We start from the raw sequence: 14,426 nt of genomic DNA on the forward strand, positions 1-14,426 counted from the left end.
AAATTTAATAAAATTAAAATTAAAATGAAATTAAATATTTAGTTTTTTTCTCTCACCGGTATTGGTCCTTTACAGGAAACGGCCCAGATTACATTTCATTTTTTATTTTAATAAAACCAGCAGTGTGTGTGTGTCTTATCAAGATAAAATGACACAGACAGAGAGAGACAGAGAGTACAAGAAAGGACAGAAAGAGGAAAAATGTGTGTGTATATTACACACACACATATATATATATATATATATATATATATATATATATATATATATATATATATACATATGTGTGTGTGTGTGTGATGATCAGGATGTCCCAAATGGCATATTGCTGTTAAAGTAAAAAATAACTCATGCGCACTCATCACACTCTCACACTCAGACTATGAATAGATGGATAAAAGCTGGGTCAGATGAGTGGTGATTCCACACTTCTCCACACAAACGCATACACACACACACACACACACACACACACACTGAAGCTACTGATCAGTCAGCAGGACAGTAACATGTAGTGGTCAACATTGTGCACTGACCCATCTGACATTTCAACCGTACATAAAAACCGTGCAAGCCTTCTGCACAGCATTGACATTACCTCCAGTCGTGCATACATTTGTGCGCTCGCTGCAGGTCATTGCACTTTTTTTGCACTCCACAGGCGGCTCATTAACCATCATACTGACACCATCTGTCACAAACCTCCCTCTATTCTCTTTACAAGTACGCTAAAACAAAGGGCATAAATAATGAAATCCATGCCTTCTTGTACTGCTTGATAAGTCCAATAGGGAGCCTTTTGAGATTCAAATCCTTATATAAGTCCACTACAACATGAAGCAGAGTGTCCAAGTGCCCAGCTGATTTTCAAATGACCAGTGAAATGATCCTGACAATGTCCTAATCTTTTGGAAGGCTACACATTTCACAGTGAGAAACGTAAAGTGTAACTCCTCTTTAGGTAGATCATTACTTGAATAAACTGATCAAAATATGTTTAAGAATTTCTAAACCTCAAAGTTATTTTTTTTTAAATCAATGTCGAAGCGATTGAATTTGTTTTTGCATCTATCAGCACTTACCAGTTGGTTAAGATGGTCTACAAGTCCATTGTTCCCAAAGACCAATCACAGATCACCATTGTTCCCAAAGCAATCACAGACCACCACTGTCCCCAAAGACCAATCACAGACCACCACTGTCCCCAAAGACCAATCACAGACCACCACTGTCCCCAAAGACCAATCACAGATCACCATTGTTCCCAAAGCAATCACAGACCACCATTGTTCCTAAAAGTCCAATCTCAGATCACTATTGTTCCCAAAGACCAATCACAGACCACCACTGTTCCCAAAGACCAATCAAAGATCACTATTGTTCCTAAAAGTCCAATCACAGATCACCATTTTTCCCAAAGACCATTCACAGATCACCACTGTTTCCAAACAACCACTCATCACTAATGTTTGTCCACCCATGCACTTTGTTGTTTATGATTTCAAACTCTCTTCTTGGTGATATTTACAGTAATAAAAGAGATTTATTCCATCCATAACCCTTTCCTTCCTGTCTGTTTCCCGACTCCTCACTACCACTGCTTCATTTTGTCTGTGTTCATGACAGAAATTGCAGAATTTTGTAAATACGTAAATAGTTTGTGGTGCTGCGACCAAAGGCGTCTTTTGGATAAAAATAAGTTAGAATCTATTATTTTCTATTCTTTTCTATTCTGAAAAGGCTGTACTCTATTCTGATTTCTTCTATTCTACTTGTCTTCATGTAACGCGTTTTTATATGCAAATGAACATAACAAGGAAAGAACATGCAAATTATAAGCCTCTGAATATTTTCTTAACATTGGCTGACTAACTCTATAAAAAAACTTCTGACTCTCTTGGGAACTCTTTTGTGTTGCTTTAGCATGGATGACGTTCTTTATAATTTTTTGTAAGCTATTTCTTTGAAGAAAACATTACAATTTCGAGCTGTATACATGGACTGTGTGAGAAAATGCCATCAGACTTTCCTACTTTGTTATTTTGCGTCGATTGTAGCACGAGCTTGAGGCGAATCAAACCGACTCCAAAGCTTTAGAATCGACTCTCGATTCCTAAGTGAGTTGTATCAGAGAATCGACTCTTCTGGAATCGAATCCCAGCCCCACTGTGTTCAATCGGTGAAATTACCTCAGGGTCAAAGATTGAGGTAAGATGTTAACTGACTGAATAAGTAGCCAATAAGTTAATAATAAATAAGTTAATTTGGTATATTACTACCATATTTTCATTTAACTTTCATGTTTTATAATATTAAGTGTTAAATTATGATTAAAAATATGGCTTAAAATATAAATGTTCTCTGAAATCCTGTCAAGTTACCTCAGGTTAGCTAGCTGGCTAGCGTTAGCAATTTTAGCTGCATGTCACGATTTACAGAGCAAAGCAGGTTTTTACAAATGAATAAAAACGAATATAATATAATTTGTGTGATTAAAAAAAGAATAAAATACAGCTTTTCTTAAATAAATCAAATTATAGAACTTATATTGTGTTGGTGATAGCACTTTTTTCTGTCACTAAAATTTATTTTTGTCAGTTTTAACTTTTAAAACTTGTTTTAAAATATAAAATCTGGTCAGGTTAGATCATACTAGCTGGTTATGGTTAGCACTGAATATTTTGAACATTTATATATAAACATGGCTTAAATTCTCTCAGAAATTGTGTCATGTAAGCTAGTTTTGCATTAGCAGTGAAAATAAACATTATTAATAAAGCTTAAAATTCCTCTCAGAAGCTTGTTAGTTAGCTAGCTAGCTAGCTGTTTAGCTAACAGAAATGAGTGTGTTGTATGTGATCCAACATTGGTCACTGCAGTTTTCACTGGTTGTGTGAAAATTTATTATTTTTATATAAACAGTAGATCACTGGATTTGTAAGCTTTCAATTTAAACACTCAAGTATGTTCTCTTTTAAATAACTTATGCCCTTCTAGACGCAGGGTAAAATGATTTCCAGTAAGCCGTACAGATTGTTTACCACAGAAACACTGGCATTATTATCATTGTCGCTCGCAACGGAAAGATTTCCATTCACCTCAAAAAAGTTTGGACACTTTGAAGATGTGTCCAGAATAATTGGAGAACTCAGCAATGAAGGATTTCAAGCTGAAGAAAAGCAGAAGAATTCATTCACCAATATCAGGGTAACATTAATGGATATTAGTATTGTTGATAAGTGGCTAGATATATAGTTAAATTATGTAATTATTATGTATTATTTTCATATTTACCACATTGTAGTTAATGTTCCATGTTAACAAATCAGAGATGGTGATTTTTATCTTTCTAACTATAATTTGCCTGTCAGCAAACATTAACTACTTGCATTCTTTTTACTACCAGGCTGGACCTTAGAGACGAGAGACAAGGAGAAAACAGGACTGAAAAGAAACAAAGTCTTAATCTTGGTTAGACCTCAGCGCTCTGAAGTATATCGGCGTCTGATTCTTACTTTCCCACAGAGTTTATGCTTCTATCTCTTGATTAATCTCAGTCTTTGTCTCTTGGTTAGTCTTGGTCTTTAGGTCTCTTGACAGTCCATCCTTTAAGACTGATTTTTGGCTGATTTTAAAGTCTACAGATTTGGCTGAAATTCCTGGTATATAGAGCTCTGAATTTTGCAGTGAGAGCTCAGTAAGTATTTCCTTACACAGCCCTTAATGTGGCCTGACAGTAACACACTTTTTGTGTCACTCTGGCTTGCTAATAGGGGAATAAAACAAGTTTTGTTGCTTTGATAAATCGCTAGGCTACAAGTTGAACTATCTAAACCTCTACACCATGCTATCCATCATAACACTTTTATGCAGAATGTTGTGTTCTGTGTGCTGAAGTGTGAATATTACAGTTCAGACTTTATTGTGCCAGATGCACACTGATACAAGATGCTTATTAAAATCACAAGGAAGAAGAACCTTCCACTGAATTAAAGTCCCTAGTGTACAGGATACCGTGAGAGTTAGATGTCAGGAGATTCTTCTGAGGTTTTTTGTCTCCACCTGACACACTATACCAGGGGTGATACATTGTGCAAATGATGGGCTTCAGTCATTAATAGTACTGTAAGATTTCATAATAACATGAGCTTGAACTTCACTGGAAAATAGTGAGCAAGAAAAGAAACTCTTGCTCTTTTGTTTTAGGAGCAAACAGTGAAACCTGACTGTTATGACTTATGTTTGAGATCAGTGAAAATACTTCTCCTATTACGTACCATTATAACTGTGCTAACTATCTTTTTGTGACATCGGCATGTCGCACACCTGCTAACGTCTAAGAGAATAACGAAAAATAACGAAAACAGCATTAACCAAAAAAAATTCGCACCAGAATTGCTATACATATCACAAACATCTCAATATGAATGTGTTTTAGGGTGACCTTCTGTCACTCCTCTTGTGGAGAACCTACAGAGGAAATGAAAAGAAAGCGCAATAGTGAGAGAGACACGGGGTTTCTGCATGCTATTTATGGGAAACATTACAGACAGTAAGAATGATTACACACAAATATATTACATTAAAAACAATCATAACAGCAGTTCTCTACCTAAGCAGTATAGTGAATTAATTCAAAATTCTTATTAGAATTCAAGGAGAAGTGAACAGTTTCATTTTCAAAACACTGGTGACACCTGCTGGTCACATGTGTGTACTGCGTTATGAAAATATAAAATCAATAACACCTGTAATAAATTATCTGTAATTTACAGTTCAGCCCAAAAGTCTGCATACACCTAGGCTAAAGATATTCAGTCTCTGATTTTCATAACTCCACACTTTTCATGTAACCATACATTTCTTCTGGCAAGTCAATTATGGCATCCATTTTTTTTTTTTAACATCAGTGGTAATTTTAAACAACTGATTAGAGACAGATTTAATTCAGATTTAATATCAGAATTCCAGTGAGTCACATTTTACACACACCAATATGACTGTCTCTTTAAACATTTTGCAGTAAGCTGCCCCAAGTTCAAGCAATTAAAAGAAAACAAATACTGATAAAGAGTGTGTAAACTTTTGACCCACTAAAATATGATATAATATATAAAAGCTGAAATAAATCATACTGTTTTGAAATCCAAACTTTTGGAAAATAAAGTAGATATCCTAACTGACTTAACACAGGAAATGTATGGTAACATAAAATTTTAGTTTGAATGCCTTTAGTCTAGATGTATGTAAACTTTTGGGAACTGTACTTACATTAGGTTTCATTTAAGAGAAGTACGTAACATCCAGAAATAAACTGATCTGAAATATATACACATTTTAGATTATTGTAGATTTTTATCCATGGTTGAATCATTAATAATCAAACTATTTTGTATAAATAGTATGTATCTTATATATGGTATACATGATCTATAGTTAAGTGGCGTATAAAATAAACATTTCAAACATTTTTACCTATATAAAATCCTTCAAAATAACTGTGCAAATTTTAAGTGGACTGATGAAAAGTAAATAAAAGTTGCTTCTCTGCTGTAATGGAAAAAATCTGATGAACATGCAACAAGATTGATTGTCAAAACCATATATTATTATACATTATTATACAGTATATCTATCCTGAGTTAGAACGCAACCACAGCCAGTGGTGCTTATCAAATTGCACCACATAATCAGACATATTGTATTTCATGAAGGTCACGTTATTAACTTTCTTAATACCATTAAATGGCCATTCACATTTGTTGAAAAGCAGATATCTGTTCACAGCATTTAACTTAACCCGGAATTCACAAGTGTGTGACTGTATGTGTGTTTAGCTGTAGCTGTCTCTGTGAGCGTGTTCTTCTACAACATACCAGCTGCTGTAATGCAAGCTTGCAATTAGTCTTAATTTATCAAAACGCACTACACAGAAAATCTTTAACCCAGTTTATGATATCAGAAGAGTAATAAAGTGCCGTTGAATGATTTTACAGAAAAAAATCATATGTATCTGGCTAGATTAGTTCTAGTGTCTCCTTTAAGGAGAATAATAAGAGTCCAGTTCCTTTTTGTGAAAGAAATCATTCTTTTATAACTGAGAGAATAAAGTTTCCAGAAAAGGTTTTCCCAGCAGGTTGGGTCGTGGGTAAGAGGGGTCACCTCATCACCTGCTTTCTTCAGTTTGGATTCATGTAGCTCCTCAGTAGAGTGGAGACTGCAGCTGATCACATCATCTGATAGCTTGACATCTCAGATTCGACCAATACACATCCATTACCATGTAGATTTATGTTCTGTGAATAAAGCAAAATGATCAGAAATTAATGTTACATTTATCACACCAACAGTAGAAAGCTTATTGAAATATTCAGTGTAATTAAATAAAACAAGCACATGGCAGAAATAGAATTACACCAGATGCAGTAAGTGAGTGAACACCAACACACTCCCATATTAATCAGTGGCATTTACAACAGAAGTGTGTACTGTGTGTGCGGAACAGTTGATGTTTTACTTCTGCTGTGTGCCACACACACAAAGATCCTGGGGTCCAGCTACAAACACTACAAAATAATATTCCTGCTATATTCTGCAGCTTCTACTTAATCTAGACAGCTCATAAGCTACATTAGTGTGACAGAGTGAATTCTGGATGTGATTAAATTCATACCTTATGAAAGTTCAAACTGTGTCACTCTGCTGCATTCGATTTAGCTCAGAAGTGAGAAGTCTGAGATTGGAATTTTGTCATTTTTGACCGCTGTGCAACTAAAGGTTGTAACTCAGAATTTCTGATCTCTGACAATGAACGAAATAAAGAAAACACTACCTCAACTTGTAATTCCTACTTGGGAACTCAAGATGGTCTCCTCAACATCGAGATCAGCAAGTGACATCAAATGAAAATGGCCGCTCACAACATCAGCAGTAATCGCAGTAGCATGTATTACCTTCAAATTAGTTATAGTGTACATATACATATTAACTCTAGATCAATCTTTGGTAATTCCAGTACTTCTAGGCAAGTAGAAGTATGGCTTCGTTGTGAAGTCTTGCCTGCCTATTAAATCATTACGATTCCTGTTTTGACCGTTGTCTTGACTTTTGACTTCTCTTTATATTCACTGTTTGCTTGTATATTCTTGCTTTTGTGTGTTTGACCATTGGTATCATTACAGTATTGAATTTGGGATTGTGTTTCAGGAATCTCCGAGTCCTGTATGTTTCAGTCTGAAATGACAGAATCTCAATAACTCACTGTAGTTTCTTCAGTTTACAGTGTGGATCCTTCAGCAGGTCAGAGAGGAGCTTCATTCCTGTCTTTCCTGGATTATTGTATTTCAGATTCAGTTGTCTCAGGTGTGATGAGGGGTTTGACCTCAGAGCTGAAACCAGAGCAGCACAGCCTTCATCTGTAATACTGCAGTCAGACAGCCTGCAGAAAAGGAGAAAATCTCCTCACAGTTCCAACTCAACATCCAAGCATTATGTTTTAAAAGTGTGTGTGTATGTGTGTGTGTGTGTGTGTCTCACCTCAGTATCTCCAGTGTACAGTGTGGATTCTCCAGTCCAGCAGAGAGCAGCTTCACTCCTGAATCCTGCAGTTTATTCTCACTCAGGTCCAGTTCTCTCAGACTGGAGGAGTTTGAGCTGAGAACTGAGGACAGAGCTCTACAGCTTTTCTCTTTCAGACTACAACCATGTAGCCTGGGCGAGAATTATATCAGATCCGTGTGAATGGAAATACACCAAGCAAAATGGTCAAATTGTCAATACAAAAATATTTCATGTTCAACTTCTAAAATCTATTTTGGAAAGAAATAATACAATGGAAAGTGAATTGTAATATTAAAAATGATCAGTTTTCATTTCCTGAAATAAATGATACATAATAAAAAACAAAGGAGTATTCTTTCAAATGTTCCAAACAGATTCATTTGTCATTTGTCTGTAATTTTTTATGTTTTTTTTTTTTTTTAACACTGGATGTTAGAATATGGACTGATTCTGAAAAAATGTTGCATATAAAACGTCTCCAGGTTACGTATGTAACCGTGGTTCCCCGAGGGAACGAGACGCTGTGTCACGAAACGCTATGGGAACGCCCCCAAATGACCGCGCTCTGAATCACGTGTCTAATCCGTCCAATGGATGGGCGAGACGTCACGGGCGGGGTGACGTAGCGACCCGGAAGCATAAAAGCCCGAGCGGCGAGCCCCACGTTAGCTTACTGGAAAATGAAGCAAGCGCCGCAGGGACGCCGGAAGTGTGGCGCCGAGACGCAGCGTCTCGTTCCCTCGGGGAACCATGGTTACATACGTAACCTGGAGACGTTCCCCTTCAGGAACTCAAGCTGCGTCACGAAACGCTATGGGAACGAGTATACCCACGCCGCCAGACTTACAAGTCCCTGCCTCCAGGAGGAGGCAAGCCTAAGGCACAAGGACAGAGGAGCCGGGAGTGGCTCGCGTATCTAGGTCATAAAACCTGGCAAAGGTCAGGGGCGTGGACCATCCCGCCGCATTGCAGATGTCCTGTAAGGACACACCTGCCAGAAAGGCCTTAGAGGCCGCCACCGCTCGGGTAGAGTGAGCCTTGACCCGCAGGGGACTGGGGAGACCAGAGGACTCGAAAGCCAGAGAAATGGATTCTACAATCCACCGGCTGAGGGTCTGCTTAGAAGCAGGAAAACCCCTCTTAGGGGGACCAAAGCACAAAAGCAACTGGTCCACCCTCCTCCACAGGGCAGCTCTGTGCTCGCACTGGACAAGTACAATTGAGCTTCCGATGGTCGGGCTCCCTGAAGGGAGGAGGACAGAAAGCCTGCAGCACGACCAGCCGTGGTGCCGAGGAGGGGACTTTCGGTATGTACCCCGCTCGGGGGTACAAGAACGCTTTGGCCAACCCAGGCGCAAAGTCTAAATAGGAAGGGGCCACAGAGAGGGCCTGAAGATCCCCCACTTTCCTAAGAGAGGAAATTGCCAAGAGAAAGGCAGTTTTTAACATCAGAAGACGGTCCGAAATCTCCTCTATGGGCTCGAAGGGGGGTTTGCAGAGAGCCTCTAAAACCACGGCCAGGTCCCACGAGGGGACCCGAGATCGAGCTGGAGGTCTGATCCTCAGCGCACCGCGGAGGGAACGTATTACCCAGGGGTGTCTGCCCACTGACTGGCCATCGAGAGGGGCGTGGCTGGCCGCAATAGCCGCCACGAACACCTTCAGGGTGGAGTGGGTCAGTCCCGCGGAGAGGCGGGCCTGCAAGAACTCCAGCACTGTACCAACTGGGCAGTGAACAGGGTCAAGCCGGCGGTCTCCGCACCAGGAAGTGAAAAGTTTCCACTTCAGGGCGTACAGTTTCCTCGTAGAGGGAGCTCTGGACTGGAGGATGGTCTCCACAACCTCGGTTGAGAGACCGGAAGCGCGGAGTTGTGCCCCCTCAGAGGCCACACCCACAGCTTCCACAGCTCTGGGCGGGGGTGAAGATGGCCCCCCCACCTGTGAGAGGAGATCCCTCCTGATCGGAATCTCCCATGGGGAGCCGTCTAGGAGGGAAATCAGGTCCGAGAACCATACTCGGCCCGGCCAGAACGGGGCTACTAACAGTAGGCGAATTCCGTCCCGGCGCACTCTCTCCAGAACTCCCGGGAGCAGAGCGACCGGAGGAAAGGCGTACAGACGCAGCCTCGGCCTCGGCTGTACCATGGCATCCAGTCCAAGAGGAGCTGGATGAGTCAGAGAGAACCAAAGGGGACAGTGCGATGTCTCCTGCGTCGCAAACAGATCCACCTGGGCTCTGCCGAACATACGCCATATGAGCTCCACCACCTCGGGGTGGAGTCTCCATTCCCCGGGCACCGGCCCCTGCCTCGACAGGGCGTCCGCTCCCACGTTGAGATAACCAGGGATGTAGGCTGCTCTCAATGAGAGAAGCTTCCCTTGGGACCACACAAGGATCTGGCGCACCAGCCTGTAAAGGGGGCGCGAACGCAGACCTCCCTGGCGGTTGATGTAAGAGACCACCGTCGTGTTGTCGGTGCGCACCAACACGTGGCGGCCTCTTAGGTCTGGGAGAAAGTGTTTCAGAGCCAGAAACACGGCCAGCATCTCCAGGCGGTTGATGTGCCAAGTGAGATGGCGGCCGCTCCACAGACCACGGGCAGGATGGCCACTCATGACCGCTCCCCATCCGGTGAGGGACGCATCCGTTGCTAGCACTACGCGGCGACCAGGAGCTCCCAGGACCGGGCCCTGAGACAAGAACCCAGGTTCTCTCCACACAGCTAAGGCATGGCGGCATCGCCTCGTGACCTTGATCATGCGGAGCGGGTTTCCTCTGTTTCGGAAAAACCCCCTGGTCTTGAGCCACCACTGTAGGGGTCTCATGTGCAGCAGGCCAAAAGGTATCACGTTGGACGCAGCTGCCAATAGGCCCAGCAGTCTCTGAAACTGCTTTACAGTGAGTGACCGGCCTACTTTCACTCTCGCGACCGCTGTGAGGACCGACTCGATCCGAGGAGGAGACAAACGTGCCTGCATCGTGGTCGAGTCCCACACGACGCCTAGATAAGCGGTTCTCTGAGCTGGAGAAAGCACGCTTTTCTCGGCGTTTAGTCTTAACCCCAGTTCCTTCATATGGGCGAGAACGACATCTCGATGCCGAGCCGCCATCTGCTCTGAACCAGTCGTTGATGTAATTCAGTATGCGGATGCCCTGTAGTCGCATAGGAGCCAGGGAAGCATCCACGCACTTCGTGAAGGTGCGGGGTGAGAGTGCTAGGCCGAAGGGAAGAATCCGATACTGGTAAGCTTCGCCCCCGAAAGCGAACCTCAGGAACTTCCTGTGTGGGGGAAGGATGGAGATGTGGAAATGCGCATCTTTTAGGTCGATCGTGACAAACCAGTCCTCGGACCTGATCTGAGACATGACCTGAGTGACCGTAAGCATCCTGAACTTCAGTCGTGCGACTGAGAGGTTCATTTGCCGCAAGTCCAAAATGGGACACAGCTCTCCCCCCTTCTTGGGAACAATGAAGTACCGGCTGTAGAACCCGGACTCTCTGTCGTGAGAAGGGACCACCTCAATGGCCTCCTTTCTCAGGAGAGTGTGTACTTCCTGCTCCAATAACAGAGCCTGCTCGGGACCCACCACAGTGGGAAGAACCCCAGAAAAACGAGGCGGAGGCGAGCCGAACTGAATTCGGTAGCCTCTTTCTACAGTACGCAGGACCCAATGAGACACATTCTGCAGAAGTTTCCACGCTGCCAGAAAGCTCACTAAGGGAATCAGTCTCTCGAGACTGACCTCTGGTGTAATAGAAGCGGTTAGCTGGGTGCCCTGAGGCGGCAAACCGGCAGGGGGTAAATGAGCTAACTGCTGCGAAGGCCTCAGAAGAGGCCACAAGCCTCCCAGACCCGCTACGTTGCCGGGCGAGAACTGGGAGAGGCGCTCGCCGGAGACCGCTGCGCCCTGAAGCACCATAGGTGGCAGGGTTGGCAGATCGACCTCCTGAGGGCACTGGGGGGACCCGGGCACCGTGAGATGAGGTGTACGCCGCGTCGCCCCAGAGGGGCCCGCCCTCAGAAGCCCTGGGCCAAAACCGTCAGGGCTTCTTAGCTGCGGCCCTTCTGGACATGAGGACGGTCCTCAGATCCGCCTTAGCGCCCGAAGGGCCGGGCCCAGAGCGTCATCGCGACTCCTGCTCCCGCCTCGGGGGAGCACGGGAGGCGACGCTCTGTTTTTGGGCCTCCCTGTAGGAGGGGGCCGTACACGGAGGGGGCTGCCCCCGCCCAGCAGCCCCACGAGCTAGAGAGCGACGGGGGAAACAGGCGCCAAACGTGCCAAACAGGCCCGAGGGAGTAAGCGGGGTGTCCATTAGCACGACCCTGTCCTTCTCTTTCATATCGGACAGGGTCAGCCAGAGGTGCCTCTCCGCCGCCACCAGGACTGCCATAGACTGGACTCATCCAGCTCTTTAAGCAGGTCGGCCTGGTACGCCTGTAACACCGCCATGGCGTGCAGACACGCACCGGCCTGACCTGCTGCCGTGTACGCCTTGCCTACCAGCGCTGAGGTGGTCCACAGCGGCTTGGTAGGCAACGCCGGAGCCTTCAGGGACGATGCAGCAGCAGGGGACAGATACACTATATTACCAAAAGTATTCGGTCACCCATCCAAATGATCAGAATCAGGTGTCCTAATCACTTGGCCTGGCCACAGGTGTATAAAATCAAGCACTTGGGCATGCAGACTGTTTTTACAAACATTTGTGAAAGAATGGGCCGCTCTCAGGAGCTCAGTGAATTCCAGCGTGGAACTGTCATAGGATGCCACCTGTGCAACAAATCCAGTCGTGAAATTTCCTCGCTCCTAAATATTCCGCAGTCAACTGTCAGCTTTATCATAACAAAATGGAAGAGTTTGGGAACAACAGCAACTCAGCCACGAAGTGGTAGGCCACGTAAACTGACGGAGAGGGGTCAGCGGATGCTGAAGCGCATAGTGCAAAGAGATCGTCGACTTTCTTCACAGTCAATTGCTACAGAGCTCCAAACTTCATGTGACCTTCAGATTAGCCCAAGTACAGTACGCAGAGAGCTTCATGGAATGGGTTTCCATGGCCGAGCAGCTGCATCCAAGCCACACATCACCAAGTGCAATGCAAAGCGTCGGATGCAGTGGTGTAAAGCACGCCGCCACTGGACTCTAGAGCAGTGGAGACGTGTTCTCTGGAGTGATGAATCACGCTTTTCCATCTGGCAATCTGATGGACGAGTCTGGGTTTGGCGGTTGCCAGGAGAACGGTACATTTCGGACTGCATTGTGCCGAGTGTGAAATTTGGTGGAGGAGGAATTATGGTGTGGGGTTGTTTTTCAGGAGTTGGGCTTGGCCCCTTAGTTCCAGTGAAAGGAACTTTGAATGCTTCAGGATACCAAAACATTTTGGACAATTCCATGCTCCCAACCTTGTGGGAACAGTTTGGAGCGGGCCCCTTCCTCTTCCAACATGACTGTGCACCAGTGCACAAAGCAAGGTCCATAAAGACATGTATGACAGAGTCTGGTGTGGATGAACTTGACTGGCCTGCACAGAGTCCTGACCTGAACCTGATAGAACACCTTTGGGATGAATTAAAGGGGAGACTGAGAGCCAGGCCTTCTCGACCAACATCAGTGTGTGACCTCACCAATGCGCTTTTGGAAGAATGGTCAAAAATTCCTATAAACACACTCCTCAACCTTGTGGACAGCCTTCCCAGAAGAGTTGAAGCTGTAATAGCTGCAAAAGGTGGACCGACATCATATTGAACCCTATGGGTTAGAATTGGGATGGCACTTAAGTTCATATGTGAGTCAAGGCAGGTGACCGAATACTTTTGGTAATATAGTGTAGCTGGCTAGTGTCTGTTCAACCCTGGGCATCACCCTGTAACCGGAGTAGTCCAGCCCCGCCACATTAGCGTAATGGGAAGAAGTGGGGCTGAACAACCGGGCTGAAAACAGCCTATTCCAGGACCTCGACACCTCAGTGTGGAGGTCTGGAAAAAAGGGCAGGCTCCGGGGCGGAGGTGGCGGCCTACTGCATAAAAAACGCTCATCCAGCCTAGAGCACTGAGGCTCAGGCTGTGTCTCAGCGGGCCAGTCAATGTTGAGCTTGGCGACTGCCCGCGTAACCACCTCGAGCAGCTCCCCGTATTGAGACTGCGGCTCTGGGTCGACGCTCTCCACATCGACCTCCTCGGAGGACGTTAGGTGGAGCGCTGAGTCCGCTCCCCGGGGGGAAGAAACCGTAGAGCGTGCTTCCAAACCCAGGGAGGGGACAGAGGACCTGGAGGGTGAGGAAGGAGAAAGGGACGGGCCCGTCTCCATTCCCTCCGCCAGGTCCATCTGCGAGCCCCACGAGCGCAACCGCCGCTCTGCCTCGGCAGAAGCGGGGCTGGCACCGCGAGGCACGCTAGTGAGGGCTCCCTCCTCAAAGAGAGCCCAGCGGGAGCGGAGAGTGCGCAGCGGTAAACGCTCGCAATGTGCGCAGCCGGCTCCCTCGAGAGCCGACTGAGCGTGCTCCGCTCCCAAACAGGCAACGCACAGACTGTGTGTATCCCCGCCCGTAATATATCGCGGACAGGGAGGAACACACAGCCTGAAGCGCTGCCCACTCTCGCCCTTAGTTTTATCCTTGGCCTTTGGCATGCCGCCGATAAAACACAAAATAGACAGAAAGACAAACAATACACATAGAGCGCTTGCTGAAAACAGGAAGCTAACGCGGGGCTCGCCGCTCGGGCTTTTATGCTTCCGGGTCGCTACGTCACCCCGCCCGTGACGTCGCGCCCATCCATTGGACGGATTAGACACGTGATTCAGAGCGCGGTCACGCGGGGGCGTTCCCATAGCGTTTCGTGACGCAGCTCGAGTTCCTGAAGGG

At 45.2% G+C, this 14,426-nt stretch overlaps 1 protein-coding gene and 1 long non-coding RNA gene across 2 annotated transcripts in view; one reads left to right on the forward strand and one right to left on the reverse strand.

Moving 5' to 3' along the window:
- The first annotated feature begins 2,088 nt into the window (after positions 1–2,088).
- Positions 2,089–4,414, forward strand: LOC113530917 (uncharacterized). Its single transcript, XR_003403195.3, has 3 exons — positions 2,089–2,208; positions 2,998–3,207; positions 3,407–4,414. It is a non-coding gene; the product is annotated as an uncharacterized LOC113530917 (long non-coding RNA).
- A 109-nt stretch (positions 4,415–4,523) lies between these two features.
- Positions 4,524–14,426, reverse strand: part of LOC113530518 (protein NLRC5-like) — a 56,720-nt gene continuing 46,817 nt past the window's right edge. The window contains exons 27-29 of the mRNA XM_053240899.1: positions 7,537–7,710; positions 7,262–7,438; positions 4,524–6,296 (exon numbers count right to left, since the gene is read on the reverse strand). Coding sequence (XP_053096874.1) covers positions 6,290–6,296; positions 7,262–7,438; positions 7,537–7,710 — 358 coding nt within the window. The 3' untranslated portion in view covers positions 4,524–6,289. The remainder of the gene's footprint in view (positions 6,297–7,261; positions 7,439–7,536; positions 7,711–14,426) is intronic.

Source organism: Pangasianodon hypophthalmus, chromosome 16, assembly GCF_027358585.1.
Source record: "Pangasianodon hypophthalmus isolate fPanHyp1 chromosome 16, fPanHyp1.pri, whole genome shotgun sequence".
NCBI classification, from domain to species: domain Eukaryota; kingdom Metazoa; phylum Chordata; class Actinopteri; order Siluriformes; family Pangasiidae; genus Pangasianodon; species Pangasianodon hypophthalmus.